Source organism: Gymnoscopelus braueri (assembly GCF_963280865.1).
Source record: "Gymnoscopelus braueri genome assembly, chromosome: 22".
Lineage (NCBI taxonomy): Eukaryota > Metazoa > Chordata > Actinopteri > Myctophiformes > Myctophidae > Gymnoscopelus > Gymnoscopelus braueri.
In genome coordinates this window covers 43,719,523-43,737,171 of record NC_137624.1, presented here as the reverse complement: position 1 = coordinate 43,737,171, position 17,649 = coordinate 43,719,523, and the positions used below count along the sequence as shown (strand labels likewise).

General features: G+C 43.9%; 1 protein-coding gene across 1 annotated transcript in view; it reads right to left on the bottom strand.

The window, feature by feature from the left end:
• rasgrf2a (Ras protein-specific guanine nucleotide-releasing factor 2a) overlaps nucleotides 1-17,649 on the bottom strand; it is a gene marked incomplete at its 5' end in the record, with an annotated part of 43,813 nt that overhangs the window by 2,091 nt on the left and 24,073 nt on the right. Inside the window, 14 exons of the mRNA XM_080418862.1 lie at nucleotides 1,482-1,599; nucleotides 1,720-1,799; nucleotides 2,546-2,743; nucleotides 4,052-4,136; nucleotides 5,072-5,175; nucleotides 5,737-5,797; nucleotides 6,742-6,854; nucleotides 10,205-10,311; nucleotides 10,926-11,018; nucleotides 11,864-11,980; nucleotides 12,838-13,328; nucleotides 14,220-14,312; nucleotides 15,010-15,258; nucleotides 16,080-16,162. Coding sequence (XP_080274988.1) covers nucleotides 1,482-1,599; nucleotides 1,720-1,799; nucleotides 2,546-2,743; nucleotides 4,052-4,136; nucleotides 5,072-5,175; nucleotides 5,737-5,797; nucleotides 6,742-6,854; nucleotides 10,205-10,311; nucleotides 10,926-11,018; nucleotides 11,864-11,980; nucleotides 12,838-13,328; nucleotides 14,220-14,312; nucleotides 15,010-15,258; nucleotides 16,080-16,162 — 1,992 coding nt within the window. The remainder of the gene's footprint in view (nucleotides 1-1,481; nucleotides 1,600-1,719; nucleotides 1,800-2,545; nucleotides 2,744-4,051; nucleotides 4,137-5,071; nucleotides 5,176-5,736; nucleotides 5,798-6,741; nucleotides 6,855-10,204; nucleotides 10,312-10,925; nucleotides 11,019-11,863; nucleotides 11,981-12,837; nucleotides 13,329-14,219; nucleotides 14,313-15,009; nucleotides 15,259-16,079; nucleotides 16,163-17,649) is intronic.

Here is a 17,649-nt window from a genome sequence, read left to right as displayed (position 1 = left end):
GTCTCCCGCGACCCCAACTTTGGGAACCCCTGTGTTAGATCACTTGGGTCCTCTCGTTCTAGCACAGAACGGGAGACGCTCCGTCCGTGCTGTTGAACCTTGAGAAACCCTAACAACACTCAACAAGGAAATGCTGACGTCTCTTATCAAACTAGCACAGAACATAGGACAGCCAATTACAGCGTGATAATAACATGCTGCACATCCAATCAGTGTCTCTCAAATCTATAGGTAACTGATTCCCATGTTACACACATACACACATTCACATGCTGGTGCCACAGGGCTGTACTGCCCATCACAACAGTCAGTGGTGGAAAGTAACTAAGTACATTTACTTAAGTACTGTACTTAAGTACAATTTTGAGGTATTTGTACTTTACTTGAGTATTTACAATTTCCAATACTTTTACTTCTACTCCACTACGTCTCAGAGGCAAATATTGTACTTTTACTCTACTACATTTATTTGAAAACTTTAGTTACTAGTTACATTTCAGATATAAAGGGATGATGTAAAGAAACATACATTACCCACTTTAACCCTATTTTATACCTAAGCTATTTGAAAATAGCCGATCTACAAGCTCACAACGCGTCGCATCGCGACGCGTTGTGAGCTTGTAGATCTGCTATTTTCAAATATTTAGTACTTTTACTTTTGGTACTTTAAGTACATTTTGATGCCAATACTTTTGTACTTTTACTCAAGTAAAATTTTAATTCTGGACTTTTACTTGTAACAGAGTATTTTTATATTGCAGTATTGGTACTTTTACTTAAGTAAAGAATTTGAGTACTTTTTCCACCACTGACAACAGTATTAAACAATGTTAAATTCACCAACATGGCAGCTGTACGGAAAGCTTGAATTGTCCTCTTTCTATCAGCAACGTTTTTGTTTCATAAAAATCCACCGTAGAGACATGTTATGGGCTACTTTCTGTCAATAAGTTCCGTGCAGGTGATTATTTTTCTAAGTGTCAGAGTTTGGAAGCGCTCGTTTTCAATAACGCAACGTCCGACTCCCGCTGCCTCCTGCATTATGTGCAAATTAGAAACAGGTGGCATGCAGGACCGTTGAGTGATTTCCAACGAGCGCTTCCAAACGCTCCGTGCTGCTCAATGTTTTGCCACTCAGTCTAGATGAGGAGGGGAGGGGGGGGGGGGCGTGTCCCGGTGGAAAAGTGACGCATGTGCACACTCTCTATTACCGCCCAGACCAGGAGAAGAGATCATGTGACTGGTCACCTGATCAGGTTGGTGCGCTGCCTTGAGTTGACTGCCTGAACTAGCTACGCAGGCTGCACATCATATGTGTATATATTTATGCTTTTATGTTTTGACAATGTTGGCCTATAATTACATTCCCCAAAATGAGGGTTGAAAGTGGTGACACTGAGGATTCCTTTGCAAAGCACAGGACGGGAGCGTGTGTTGTATTATATGGAGGTTTAGTGAAAGTCTTTTGTCTGTTTTACCATCCTCATCTTGGAGAAGTTCACCAGGCCCTCCTCGGTGAAGTTTGGCGTTCCCTCCTCGATGAAGGCCAGGTCGGTGAGGTACATGCCCAGGTAGGGCACACACTGAGGGTTACAGCTGCACAAAGAGGACAAGATGGACAACATGTCAATAAGGATATGGAACACACTGAGGGTTACAGCTGTACAAAGAGGACAAGATGGACAACATGTCTATGGAACACACTGAGGGTCATACTTTTTCAGGGTTTCTCTCAGGTTCTTGAATCTGCCTTCTGACAACACTATCTTCTGCAGTCTGTCCATCAGAGCCTTGGTCTGTGATGAGGAGAAACACACAACACACACAAGATTACTTTTTACATTACAACATTTTACCATGATATCATCGCTGTCGGGCAGCGTCATGTTTTTTTTTTTCATAAATTAAAGGAGAATTCCGGACTACGTTTTTCTTAACTTTTATATGATATATTATATTATTATAGGACGAGTGGTACAGTAGAAAATCCTAACTATTTTTTATCGCAATTTTATATATATGTTTTTTGTTCATATCTGACGTTCATATTGACTGTCCACAGTGTTTTTTCGTCCCAAATGGGCCACCGTAGTGTTTACAAGCTGACACAGGGTGAAATCTCATCTTGCGAGTCTTCTGGAGGAGCGCATCTAAAACAAACACTGTGTACAGTTTTATGTCAATATGAAAGTCAGATAATATCAGATATGAACAAAACAATATATATCTATAAAATCGCGATATAAATGCGATGTAGCGCGTGACGCGTTGTAAGCTTGTAGATCAGCTATTTCGGCTATGTATAAAACTATTACAGTTGTCAATAATTTCTTTGTATGTTTAAGATATTTGTCACATCTGCCCTGTGCAAGTTTTGATTACGAAGCCTAAAAGGAAAACAAGAAAATGTTTCATATGTTTCAATGTTCAAAGGCCAAACGCACAATTAAATCGTTAATCGCAATTATTTGAGTGACAATTAATCGCCAACTTAAATGTGTAATTCGTGACAGTCCTGACTCCTAACACGAGCTCCTCCAACCTGTTTGCAGACTTTGGCCCATGTCTTCTTCAGCCTGTAGAGGGCACTGCGGTTCAGGGCGGACGTTATCTCCAGCACGCCGTTGTAGTTGTTGAGACAGCGGCAGATGTCGGCCACCGCCAGCCACTTCTCGATGGCGGCGGCCCGGGATCCCACGTCCGCCTGGGTCATTATCTGAGACGCCACCAGGTTACTCATCTATAGACGGGCATGAGAATGAAAGGAAGAAGCCGTGAAAAGGGAAAAGGGAAAGATTCACCCACCCAGCAGCTGATGGCTGCTCAGATGGTTATGATGAGCGCTATGATGAGCGCTATGATGAGCGCTCTGGGAGGAAGCAGTTAAGACAGTGGTGTCCAAACAAAGGGGGCCAAATTAGAAAATATGAAAACACCCAAGGGCCAGCTTAAACTTTTTCGATTATAGGCGGATTTTGGGCAAAAAAATGTGGTTTTCAGGCGGATTTTGGGCGTTTTATTGTTACTTTATTTCGGTTTTAAGGTTAAGCAAGAGCTAGAGAAGGTGCAACCATCCTGAGGCAACGGAGGAAAATGCAACTTTCACTTTTATAAATCTTTTTATTTTTTTGAAGGTGCAGGCGGGCCGTTCATAATACAATTTAGGAATGAAGCCAAGGGCCGTATAAAATGTGTCCTCGGGCCGCAAATGGCCCGCGGGCCGGACTTTGGACACCACTCAGTTAAGAGTTCAGTGGCTTCGCTCAAAGACACTTTGACACATAGACCGGGGATCGAACCGGTGACCACTCTACCCACACAGGGTCTGCTAAAGCAGTGTTTCCCAAACACTGGGTCGGGACCCTTTTTTGGGTTGCGGATGCATGCATTTTTATGGGTCATGAGTAAATATCCTTTTATTTTTCCTTTCCTACATTGTGTTTTAAATTATTATTATTTTCAGAAACACACAAAAATCACAAATTAATTAAAGACACATTTTAAAGAAGTTCTAAAGAATTTTATAAATAATTAAAATAAATCAAAGAAATTCCATAAATTAGAAGAAAAAGTAACACATGAAATGTGTCTTTTTGGTCTCGAGTTAAAAGGTTTTCCGAACCACTGTGCTAAAGCAGTGGTTCTAAACCTGTGGGTCAGGATCCCCAGGGGGGTCCCCCACATGATTTTTGGGGGTCCCCAGATGACCGTAAAGTGTCAATTTAAGGACTCTTAAGGACAAACTATACTATACAAACTGGTGAAACATTGGCCAAATAGTCAAATAATATAAGAAAGATGCTAAAATAGTGAAAATAGCCGATCCACAAGCTCACACTAGAGCTTGTAGATCTGCTATTTTCACAAATGTACAGTATCTGTGGAACCGAGTCAATGACTCAACTCCTACAATTCCAAGTGCTTATCAGGGTGGGGGGTCCCCAGCTCAAACATGATTATTTTTGGGGGGGGTCACGGCCTGAAAGGGTTGAGAACCACTGATGCTAAAAGGACACATTGATTTCAGAGGCTAATTTAAAAGACGTACGTCGTTGAAGTGCTGGCTGGTCTTCATGATGTACGGGGTCCTCTCCGTCTTGTCCCCTTTCATCCACCCCTGGCCCAGGAACTCCCTACAAGAAAACACACATATCTGTTAACGATGGTGGAAAAAGTACTTAATGTTTTTTTACTTAAGTAAAAGTATCAATACTGCAATGCAGAAAGTTACAAGTACAAGTCCGGTATTCAGAATTTACTTGAGTAAAAATGCAAAAGTATTGGCATCAAAATGTGCTTAAAGTACCAAAAGTAAAAGTACTCATTATGCAGAAATCTTCCATTTCATGTTTTCAAAATGTATAAAATCATTTGAAAACAGCAGATCTACAAGCTCACAACGCGTCGCATCGCGACGCGTTGTGAGCTTGTAGAACGGCTGCTTTCAAATGGCCGAAAAGTATATAGGGCTGAAGTAGTTAATGTATCTTTTGTAATAATAATAACAAAATCTACAAAGTAACTAGTAACTAAAGTTTCTCCACTAAATATTTGTAGTGGAGTAAAAGTATAATATTTGCCTCTGAGATGTAGTGGAGTAGAAGTAGAAGTATTGGAAATTGGAAATACTCAATACTCAATCTAACCATTGTTAACCCTTCAAGACCCGGAACGCATCTGTGTCATTTTAGATTTCTTTGGCTATTCAAAAATAGCAGATCTACAAGCTCATAGCGTAACTCAAATCTTTGCTTCAGGGGATTCTACAAATGTCTTCTAAACTACAGTTTTTTGAAAAAAAAATATGTTGCTATAATATCAGTGGTTCTCAAAAATGATATGTATTTGGCTGTGGACCCCCATCTCAAAATATTTTTGTTCCAGGGACCCCCAGAAGTTGTAACAGAGTTAAAAATGTTCGCATTAGAAAATACATATTCAAAGATTTGCACAAATTTTCACAATTTTTTCAAAAATAGCAGATCTACAAGCTCATAGTGTGGCACTCGGTGTGTGTGTGTTGTGTGTTGTAAAGTGTGCATTAGTGTAACCAGGTGACTATACTCACTCATAGGGGATGCTTCTAAACACCAGGTGATCCAGCAAGGTGATCTGTTCTGCTATCTCTATGGCCGACAGAGATTCAAAACACTCTGCCTTAGGAGTCTCCACCTGCAAAACACGCACACACATGCACGCACGCACGCCAGTAGGTGGGCTCTATTAGCTCAATGGTAAGGAAAACCAGGTTCAAATCCGGGGTAGAAGAGGAAAGTTACATAGTGCTACTTTAAGTCAGAAGGTATATATTTTTTTTTTCTCAATTTTTTTATCCCACGATTTTGTAACCCATTTTTCACCCAGTGCCTAAACATGTAATCCTGGGCGCTACTCTCCCTCTGCCAGCCTGGGGAGAGCCCGGAACTGAGCTCATGCTTCCTTCAACGCATGAGGAGTGAGCAGGACGCTTCTTATCACCTGACAGGGGGGAGTTTCCCCGGCAGGACGTAGCGCATGGAAAGAACACGTTATTCCAACCAGTTCCCTTCCCCTCCATCAGGTGCCCCGGCTGACCAGGGGGAACTCTGAAGGGTGTGACAAATGGAATCAAATGGACCCGTAAGGGTCCATTTGATTCCATTTGGTTACAATATTCAGAGTTAAATGAACACTGAAGAGTCAATTATCCCGTCTGTCCCATTAGATAAACAAAATAGAGCCAGTAATACTGACCACTTGTGATATGTCTTCTATCTTCAGTTGCGCGTCGTCTTGTTCCTCTTGAGAAAGGGCACTGAAGAGCAAAATAAACAGCGTTAAATGGACTTGTTGTGTGAGTGAGTGCGTGTGTGCGTGCACGTACATTACAGTTGCGATCTCTAAACTTTTCCTGTCCTACCAGCGATTCGAACCCTGGCCTCCCGCGTATAGGAGACCGAGCTTCTTCCTCGCTTGGCCAGGGGAGATATCGCACTTATGAGCTTCAGGCAGTACTACGTAGTTGTCAACCAGTCGGTGTCCTACCTGACAACAATGTCTCAATGGAAGTAGTAGGAAGACCGCCTATCCACAACAGCGAACCGGTAGGCAGCGGTTCCGGTAGGAGACACAAAGGAGACTCTTTGTGTCTCCTACCGGAACCGCTGGCATCAAATTATTGGCTTAAAAATTAGACAAAAACTAAAAATTATTCATGAATTCAAGTCTCCACGGGGAGACTGATCCATAGAAAAAAAGTCATTTTGGGGGTGAACTATCCCTTTAACATACTCCACCATACAGATTGGGCAAAATAATGTTAAAATTTCACATTAAGATAAGTCCCACCATTGAGATTTTTAAATCAAAACTGAAGACATTTTTACTCTTGCTTTTAACGTAGATTGAGGTTCTCTGTCTGTTGTTTATTTTGTCCCTGCCGTGTTTTTATTTGTTTTGTTCTGTTTTTGTTATTGTCTCTACTGCACTTTGTCTCTTTATGCCTTTTACTCTGCTTTGTAAATAGACTAAGGTCTATCTGTTCTTTGTGTGGAAAGCACTTTGGGTCAGCTGATGTTGTTTTTAAATGTGCTATACAAATAAACTTGACTTGACTTGACTTGTGTGTGTGTGTGTGTGTGTGTGTGTGTGTGTGTGTGTGTGTGTGTGTGTGTGTGTGTGTGTGTGTGTGTGTGTGTGTGTGTGCGTGTGTGCGTGTGTGTGTGTGTGTGTGTGTGTGTGTGTGCGTGTGTTGTGTACCTTAGTATGTTTGTTGTGGCTTTCCTTTCCTGTGGCAGTAGGTCTGGATCTCGTAGCACGTCTTCTAATAGAGTCACAACCCCGATCTTCAGATCACTGTTCATATCGAAGTCCTGGAGGAGAACACACACACACACACACACACACACACACACACACACACACACACACACACACACACACACACACACACACACACACACACACACACACACACACACACACACACACAGTTGACACCAGGGCTCTATACTTGGTCCCCTCCTTTTTTTCCCCATCTGTCAAATCTATTAAACAAAAACAGCCGATCTACAAGCTCACTACAGATCTGCTATTGTCGCTGAATGCATCCCAAAATAGGGGTGCCAGGAACCACGGTTAATGTGGTTAAACTGTAGTGGTTCTCAAAGTGAGGTCTGGGGACGCCCAGGGGTCCTTGAGGACGCCCAGGAGGTCCCCAGCTCAATTAGTTAATATAGCATCAAAAACCAGCTTATCCATTTGAAACATTATTTTATGCTTTGACTATTAGAAAAATAGCTGAAAACTTATATAATTATAATATATATATATATATAATAATAAACTTATAATTCTGAACATTTCTACCACATATCTTATCTTTTGGGGGGTCCTTGGGCACAAACTCTTTTCAGAGGGGGGGTCGTGGGTCAAATACATATCAAGTCGGTGGTCTTTGAGAATGTTTGAGAACCATCGATTCTGTGAGGATCTGCATTTCCTGTATCTTATTTTGTAGTAATGGTCTTGTGTTTCCTGTCTTCCACTGTAGTTGTAGTTTATACATGTCTTGTCTCACCTACCCTGATTATGGTTGATTTGTGTCACCTGTGTCCTGTTTGGCCCATCAGCCAATCCCTGTGTTGATTGTCTTTGAGTTTCACCTGTGTCTAGTTATTCCCTGTGTATATAGAGACACACAGGGACTACAAATTTCACGCCCACTTTTGAGACAGCGCCACTACTCGAGGTCCGTTAGAACGATGAACTGCAGCTGCCAATGCATTCCCTATGAGAGGATGTGAAAGTTAGCCTACTTTTAAAATTATCCTGCATTAACTGAAGACGATATTGATTTAAATAAAAATATGTTTCCAAATGTATGGAGTGTCTTTGTCAACATATCTTCTTGTTTTCTTAATAGTTGATGTGTTTCACATTTAATTTGCCACTTTAACGAGTTACCCATAATGTTAACACAGCAGAGGGTAGACAGCAGACAGACAAGTTGTCGCATTTCAGTGACATCACTGTCTTTACGAGCGCCGAGCGCCGACCAGTGGCGTACCCACTGTAGAGGCAGGAGAGGCGGTCGCCTGCCCAACTAAGACCTCGCCTCCCCTAAAAAAATAAAAATAACCCAAAAATGTGTCATTGCGTGCGTAATGTCACGCATCCAACAAGCTTTGAACTGAGCAGATTGGACCTTCTGTTCCAGAGATAATGACCAAAACCTATTGAAAACGGCCACTTTCTCCAGTTTTCTGGGTATTGAAAACCTCAAGGGATGCGTCCGTGATTGCGAACGCGGGAGGAGGCGCGGCGAGCCTCCGACCAAGTGGAGCTTACTATGTAACCCTGCTCGGGTTGTGTCTCTGTATCTCTGTGTCTCTGTGTGCACTGCCTGTGTGCAGTTCCTCTGAGATAAGTAAATGTCCAATTTAGACGTACCATACATCAAATGAAAGGTCTTTGAAAACTGAACACACCTGTCAAGGTTGCGTTTAAGCCCGCCCCTTCCCCCGGAAGCCACGCCCCGGAGAAGGCTCCTAAAAACTCCCCATTGAAACCCCATGTTAAATGAAAAGTGCCCGAATCGCTCCCAAACTTTTTCTACCCCCCCTAAGTGGGGGTCTACGAACAAATACATCGGGCTCGGATTTTGGCTCCGCCCCCCCGAAGTGGGTGAAACAGGCACTTCAAACACTTTGTTGAATTGTTCAAAAACATTCCAAGTTTTTTTTTTGTGAATTTGTATTTTTCTAAGATGCTCCTTTTAACGCAGATTTTTTTTGAAAAAAAAAAATAATTTTTTATTGGTTACTTTTTTTTTTAATATTTTTTTTCATTCTTTTTTTTCTTTTTTTGCGTTCGCTTACCGCGTTCGCGCGTCTTACTTGTGTATATGTTACAGGTAGATTGGCATTCCAGGTAGAATGGAAAATAAGCGCTTGTTTTCACCGCCCGTCCGCCCCCCAGGCAATTCTGTAGAACCAACGCCAGAGGGCAATGCAAGCCACACATGAGTCCCACACCACACACGCACGCATGCACACGCACACAAACGAGCACGCACACACGCATACGCGCACATGCACGCGCGCGCGCGCACACCCGCGAACAAGGGGGCGAGACTGAGGAGGCGGGGCTGGCAGGCTATGTTAGTGCAGTGAGTGGCAGTTGGGGCAAACCATAGCGGGGCAAACGCAGTCCCCACAATATCATTTACTATTCTGTGCCTATCGGTACATAACTCGGACGGCGCTTAGTCGACTAGGAGACCATCGGCCGGTCGTCGCGGGCACTCGCGCCTGGAGGCGCTCGGGCGCGACTCCTTGGCCTCAAGGTCTCCTAAGTCGGAGCGCCTCCGTCATGGTCCAAAACTATACTTTATCGGCGAAAGAAAATAGTCTGCGGTTGTTTGAAAAAGTAATGTCCCGAGCAGGAGTCAAACCCAGACTCCCAGTGATAGTGGATGGGGAGTCCAATGATTATCGAAGTGCGCCACTGAGGCCAGTATGTATGTATATTCATGTTGTCGTTCTCGTCGTCCTCGCATCGCAGCCCCGCCCCGAGCCTAAAAACAAGCGCTCCACTTCCAATCTACCTGGAATGCCAATCTACCTGTGACATATATACCATGCGACCACTTAAACTCTGGATCTCCGATGCTAGCGGTTTTGACATACTGATGGAGTATATTATAGTATATTGTGGGTAGTATATCGAGATGAAAGATATGGGACATTAAAAAGGACAAATTAAACAAATGGGACAGATTATCAGAACACAAAAAAAATCGCTACAGCCTCAGTAGTTAACCAGTGAAATGACGGTATTTTACAATGCTTCTCATAGAGATTGCATTGAGAGCTGCAGTTCATCGTTCTAACGGACCCCGAGTGTCAAAAGTGGGCGTGGATTTGTAGGCCTTCCGCTTCCGGCCGTGTGTCTCTATACACCTGTTTGTTTCCATGAGATGAGGTCAGATTCTACTGTTTGCATTTGTCTGTTCGTGTACCTGTTCCTGCCAGTGTTTTTTTTTAATGAGTGCTGGAGATTAAAGAAGTAGTTCACCCTAAAAATGACTTATTTTCCATGAATTCAAGGCTTCAAAACTATTGTTTTCACTAAGTTGGTGTCTGAGTCTATACCTGCAAGTTTTTGAGTTTTCCTGACAGATCAGCTTTCTTAGGGTAATGAAAACGGTTGTAAACTTCACCTGAGAGTGTTTGGACACCCAGTGTCGCAGCACGTTGAGAACTCTGTTGGTGGCGGCTCTGCGGATGAGGAACTCTTTGTCACAGGCCTTGTCAGAGTTACTAAAACCTGTACAGAGCAACAACAAAAAAATAAACGGAACATAAGCCCACATGACAGCCATAACATATAGTAAGCCATAATTGCTGGCTGCTATTTAAAGCTGCACTATGTAACTTTCCGATTCGAACCTGGTTTCTTGTGCAAGTGCTGACATTTTTACCATTGAGCTAATAGAGCCTGCCTGCTTGCTCAGGGGAGAAATTGAATCTGGACCATCTTTGACACGATCTAAATGTCTCAATATAAGAGCACAGGGAGACAAACTACAACCACCCTAATTGTATAAGTTATATAGTATTAACATATACTCTACCATACAGATTGGACAACATTTTAATGTATGTATTAAAGGGATACTTCACTTTCACATAAAATAAACATTTAAAAAATATATTAAAAATAAATGAAAAAAGTAATGGAAAAATCACGGCCCCCTCACGCATTAGAGTGTCCTACTAATGTGTGAGGGGGCCGTGATTTTGCCATAACTTCTTATTTTTTTTAAATATTTATTTTTAATGTTTATTTTATGTGAAAGTGAAGTATCCCTTTAAATACATAATGCCGCTTTAACCTCATTAACATAATCTAGTAGTCATGGCATTCCATAGTAAAGTGACCTGGGGAAGTGCTGCTGTGTCCGGCTGCAGCTGTGGCGATGGCAAAGGCTGAGGCCGGTGACATCGTACAGCGAGAGTTGTCACCTGATGTACCTGCAGAGGTATATATATGTACAGTATGCATGGATTCAAGCAAAACACAATCTCATGATTGAAAAAGTCGGTGTGACCAAATCCTAATGTGTGATTTGTGAATCAGTGTGAAAGGAGCCCCCCCCCACCCCCCCCACACACACACACACACACACACACACACTATCGCTATTTCCTAAATAATTAACACACTATGATGATGTTTTAGTAATATTGCTCCAGCTGTTCTACATACTGCCAACCAGGTGAAGAAATCACAGATTGAGGCTTTAATCTTCAAACCGAAAATAGCTTGTAGATCGGCTATTTTTGCTGCGCAACACGCTTCCATAGAACAGTACGTGGTTCTCAAACTTTTTCATGTCAAGGACCGCCAAATTGACACTTATCACCCCGCGGACCCCCATTTGACATTACAAGTGCCCCCCAGTTTGACATTATTAGGCTACGGACCCCCATTTAATGGCATTTATATCTCTGGGACCCCGCAATTTATATTGTAAAATCTATGTTAATGTAACTCTGAGAGTGTAACAAATGGAAGAGAGTGTAACAAATGGAACCAAATGGACCCGTTAGGGTCCATTTGTACACTCTCAGAGTTACAGACCATGGGTCCATTTGGTTCCTATCCTTAGCTGGGGACCCCCTGGAACTCCCTCAAGGACCCCTGGGGGTCCCCGGACCCCACTTTGAGAACCAATGCCATAGAAGACATGCTGGCTTCTAAATCCAAATGACTGTGTGTGTGTGTGTGTGTGTGTGTGTGTGTGTGTGTGTGTGTGTGTGTGTGTGTGTGTGTGTGTGTGTGTGTGTGTGTGTGTGTGTGTGTGTGGTGTTCATACCTCCTGCCTGCCTGTAGCGCAGGTGTCTGGGTGTGGAGGGGGAGCGACACGGGGACATGTCACCTGACTCACTGGTGGTGACCGCTGATTCAGGCATGAACCCTGACTCCAGGACAGCTGGTAGGAACGTTACACAATCGTCAAAGACAGACAAAGAGTCCTGAATATTATTTACAATTTAGGCATTTAGCAGACGCTCTTAAAGGGATAGTTCACCCCCAAAATGACTTTTTTTCTACCCCATGGAGACTTGAATACATGGATATTGTTTAGTTTTTGTCGCATTCCGAAGCCAATAATGTGATGAGCGGCAGCGGTTCCGGTAGGAGAGTCTCCTTTGTGTCTCCTACCGGAACCGTTGCCTACCGGTCCGCTGGTCATCAAATTATTGTCTTAGGAATGAGACAAAAACAAAAGAATATCCATGAATTCAAGTCTCCATGGGGTGACTATTCGATAGAAAAAAATCTTTTTTGGGGTGAACTAACCCTTTAATCCAGAGTTTTTTCAGAAAACTCTACAGGCTCACAACGCGTCATTTTGTGCCGAGGTGTGAGCTTGCACATCTGCTATTTTTGCCTGCTTTGGCAATGTAAGCATATGTTTTCTCATGCCAATAAAGCTCCTTTGAATTGAAAGAATTGAATTGAATTGTGTGCACACCATTCGGAAACCACTGCTCTATAAGATGAACTGACCCACGCAAAAAGATAGCAGATCTACAAGCACGTAGCGTGGCATATATAATCATGGTATGTAAACAACAACCAATAGTTGCTCGGCCCTGCCATCTACTGTCCACTTACTGTATTGCACGGTGGGGAAAAAAATTATGCTAAACTCCTCCCTCCAAGGCAAAACCACCCCCCCAGAGGGGTGTGGCTTTGATGGGTACCTGACAGGTACTGATCTAGTGGGTACCCAACGTGATGATCTCAACTGGCTACCACTGTATGTGAGTGAACAGCTGTTACCCCGGCGGATGCTGCGTCTCAGCTTCCCACAGAAGGCGTCGATGCGCGGCAGCTCTCCTCCGATGAACGCGTCCTCCTGCTGCTGGGGCCCCGGGCTCAGCTCCGGGGAGCCGGGGGCAGGAGGAGGCGCACAGCTGAGGTCCAACGGGGCTCTGGTGGAGGTGGGAGGAGGCGAGGAGAAAGCCCCGTAGGGGGCGCTCACCCCCCTGGGGGAGTTGGGACTCCTGGGAGGAGGAGAGGAGGGGAAGTGGGTGGAGGTGGGGGAGTTGGCTGCCGAGGAGGTGGGAGTGGACAGGTCCAGGGCCCAGGAGGCTTTGGAGGAGGCGGCGGGGGAGCTGAGGGAGGGCTTGCGGGAGTGGACGGGCGAGGAGGTGCGCGAGGGGATGACCAGGGGAGGAGGAGGGAACTTCCGGCAGGGCCGGGGGGACTTGTTGCTCAGGGCGTCGCTGCCCCATCCGCCCTGGTTGGAGGCAAACAGCAGCTCCAAGGACCTGAGAGGTGTAGCAGTGGTAGCAGAGAGGAGGAAAGAAGAACAGGACTCTTAGATTACATAGTAGAACTCTTCACGGGTCACCCGGTTCCAAAAACACCCAACAGGACCCGAGAACTGTGCGTGTCGGATCCATATTTCTATCAAAATCACTATAGGGGCCGGGTCGGTATCGGTTCTATTACCTCGGAACTCGGGTCTGTCTATCATTATGTGTGATACCCGAGTGGATCCGAGAAGACCCCTACTACTCTGTGACTGTGTGCGGCGCGCTGCAATGGAGAGAAACGCAATGAAGTGATGTTTGAGGCTGGTTTAAAATCAGATTACTGCAGTAATCTCGGAACTAATCTCGTAACTAATCGGATCTCGGAACTAATTTCACGAGTCTAATTAGAAAAGAAAAGAAAAAAAGTCGGAACGGCTCGGAATCGGACCAAATTGTCGCGGGCCCACTCGGGCTCGTGCCATTATTAGAAAAAAATCTCAGAATGGCTCGGAATCGGACCAAATTTCAGGGGTCCATTTCGGTTAGGGTCCGTTTTTTTTGGACCAACGTTGGATTCACGAAAGGTGTGCACAGCCATGATTTGTGTGCATCTGCATACTAATCTAAGTCTAATCTAATCTTTCAGCATTCTAACTCCCTTTCACGAATGTTTCCTGCCGGCACGTACGAATATACACATTTTCCCACCGGACTCCAAAGCCGCAGCAAACCCGCTGCAAAGCTGCAAAGTGCGATATCTTGCCCCGCCCACACAGGCTACTAGAAGTGTAGAAGTGCCAGCGCTCGTGTGTGAAGACCCGGTTTCGTATCCCGGGCATGAAGGACATAGAGCTCATGGGTTTTTGCAGGTTTTAATAACACACAAGGTGGTGATGTATTTACTTGGACTGGTTGAGAGCAAGTTGTGTGATCTTTAGGCTGTAGTCGGGAGAGAGGGACGTGATGGACAGACGGTCTGATGAGTGGTACTGGACCCTGAGAGGGACGGCCATCACAGGAGGAAGAGGAGGAAGAGGAGGGAGTCAAAGGGACTCAAGCAGGAGGAGGAGGAGATGAAGAAGAAGGAGAGGACAGGACAGAGAGAAGGTAAAAAATGGAAAGGAGACGATGAGCTGAACACAGTGATGGTTGAATGAATGAGACGAGAGGGAGAAGAGTGTGAAGATGGAGAAATATACAAAATGGTAAACAAATGAGAAAATGCATTTAACCCTTTAAAGGAGAATTTGGCCCGATGTCATTCTTACCTTTATTACGACGTTATGACATCCTATGACGAGTGGTACAGCACAGAAATTCCATAAGTCCATAACGGATCCGCCGCAATTAAAACCCTGCGCCTATGGTTCTTGCTTTAAATCGCGTATTCTAATAGCTTTTTTTTTTTTTTTTTTGCAACTTGTTGTTCTCGACGTAAGCCGTGCTTTGACGACACTTCCGGCACCCGAGCGGAAGTGTCAAAGCGCGGCTTTAGCTACAGTATGCAGCTAAAGTAGCCTAGTCGATCTACAACCCCCACATGTTTAAACAAAGTCAATCGATACGATATGTTGCTGTTTGCATACAGTATCGATACAGCTGGATCGTTGAAATGAAAAGCGATGCATCGATGCAGTTACTGTAGCGTTACACCTCTAAACATTTGCATTTGTAAATGGATCTGCGTTACTACCTGTCCGGTATGGAGGTGAAGGGCTTCCTGTAGATGTCGGCCAGCTTGTCCATGACCACGGCGGCCGTGGTGAAGACCCTGTAGGTGTGCAGGAAGGTGTTGAGGAAGTCTATGGACAGGAAGCGCAGGTCCGTCAGCCTCTCCAGCAGGCGCTGCACGCTGGCGTAGCGGATCTGAGGGACCTTGCAGGAGTTCAGCGTCTTGCTGAAGCAGATGTCCACGTCGTCCGTGTGCAGCCGGGCGTCAGACCTTTATAGGAGGAGAGAGAGAGAGAGAGAGAGAGAGCAGTGATAAGTCAGGTTTATGTACAGTATGTCATTTGTAGTGGTGTAAAGTAACTAAGTATGTTTACTCAAGTAATGTACTGCATACAGTGGTGCAAAGTAACTAAGTACATGTACTCAAGTACTGTACTTAAGTAAAATTTTGAGGTACTTTTACTTTAGTATTTCCAATTGCCTATACTTTTACTTCTACTCCACTACATCTCAGAGGCAAATGTTGTACTTTTACTCCACTACAATTATTTGAAAACTTTAGTTACTTTGCAGATATAAATTATTACATTATAAAACATACATTAACCACTTCAGCCCTATTTTATACATAGGCTATTTGAAAATAGCCGATCTACAAGCTCGATGCGACGCATTGTGAGCTTGTAGATCTGCTATTTTCAAACATTTTTGTACTTTTACTTTTGGTACTTTCAGTACATTGACACCTTTACTTACAATACTTTTGTACTTTTACTCAAGTCAATTTTGAATTCCGGACTTTTACTTGTAACAGAGTACTTCTGCATTGCAGTATTGATACTTTTACTTAAGTAAAACATTTGAGTACTTTTTCCACCACTGACTACATATTGCAATGTCAAACACTTCTCATGGGACAGTTATGGGACGTACAGCCTGTGCCTTTCCTTGGCAAATTTGTTGATCTCTCAATATACTTATACATACAGTACACCCTCTCTCTCTGTACTTGAAGACATGACCTGATTAATATCGGCAGCTTTGTAAATAAATAAAACATACATATTATATAATATCTGCCATTGTTCTTACTTGATCATGTGTGGGACGGTGACTTTGGAGTTCTCCTCGAACACGCTGGTCATGAGGCCGTTACAGCGGATGTTATCTACACACTACACACACACACACACACACACCATAGAGAGAGAAGGACACAGACACACACACACACACACATGAGAAATGCCACTGTTTGTTAGCCTGGTAAACCCTCCCTCCGGAAATCTAATTTCTATTTGATTCCAGGAGTGAGTCTGGCCTGATCGCCCATTCTGCAATATTGGCTGCAGGCTGAGTTGGGCGGAAGTAATACCGTTGACTGACAACCCCTTCAGCCAATGATATTTTTTCCCCTTCAGCCAATCAGCAGTTCACCAGTCTAATGTGACGTCAACGGGACTTTTGAGACAGCCAAGCCCAAAATGGGTTGCCTTATTCGGGTACATGGGTGTCACTGGCCACCCCTACCGGTTCTCTAAATTTTTATTTTTAAATAGGCTTTGTCATGATTAATTGACCACATATATGAAGTTAAACAACTAAATTCTATCCAAACGATATCTTATAAGTAAATTCCGTGCCTCAAAATAGAAGTTAGAGAGCTTTTTGAAGTCAAAAAATCGCGGAGATTATAGCGGACAGAAAAAGATGGCTGCCGTTCGTGTTTTGGGCTCACTCGAACTCGCCACCTGATTGGCCAACTGTCGCTGTCAATCACAGAACGATGTGCGACGACGCTGATAGGCTCGGTTAGCTGGTAATTCCACTAGAAACCCCCACAATGGGCTATCAGGCCAGACTCACTCCTGGAATCAAATAGAAATTAGATTTCCGGAGGGAGGGTTTACCAGGCTAACTGTTTGTAGCACTGTACCTATTTCTATGCCTCTATTCACCTGTTTCTTGGCTGTGTGTTTTCCACTTCCTGTCGGATTTCATTGGATATCATTAGTCATCTGACCGGTTTCATTGGATTTCATTGGATCAAAAGACAGGAAGTGGAACACAGTGAAAAGCCTAGGAAACAGGTGGATATATTTTTCTTTTGGGGGGGGGGCTTTTTATGCCTTTATTTAAGATTGGGATAGTGAAAGTATGCTGACAGGAAATGGGGAGAGAGATGGGGGGGTTGACATGCAGCAAAGGTTGTCGGGAACGGGAGTCGAACCTGCGACATGCAGTCAGGCTGGACCGTCCCGCCACGGCCCAGGCCGCCTCTATATATTCAATATTGTATGATGTACATTATGTCCTCATTTTCACAGCCTTGGTTACAACTTACATACATCATATCAGTTCATATCAAAGCTTCAGCCTTTGCCCTTTAAGGGGCTTAAAACATTTGGCCCATAGTTTGTTTTCCTGTGCAGGTTTACAACACCACAGGCTGACCGTATATAGTACACTGTGATGTAAGAAGACGTGTGTTAAGATTTGCGAGCAAACATAGACTATAGTTTACAACAGTTGTTCCAAAACTGGGGGTCAGGGCCCAAATTATTTTGGGGGGTCCCCGGATGATTAGCTTAATGTGCAAACCAACCAACATACAGTATAAGTGTCTACAGGGTGTCTGCAACATTTCTAAAGTAAAAATGTT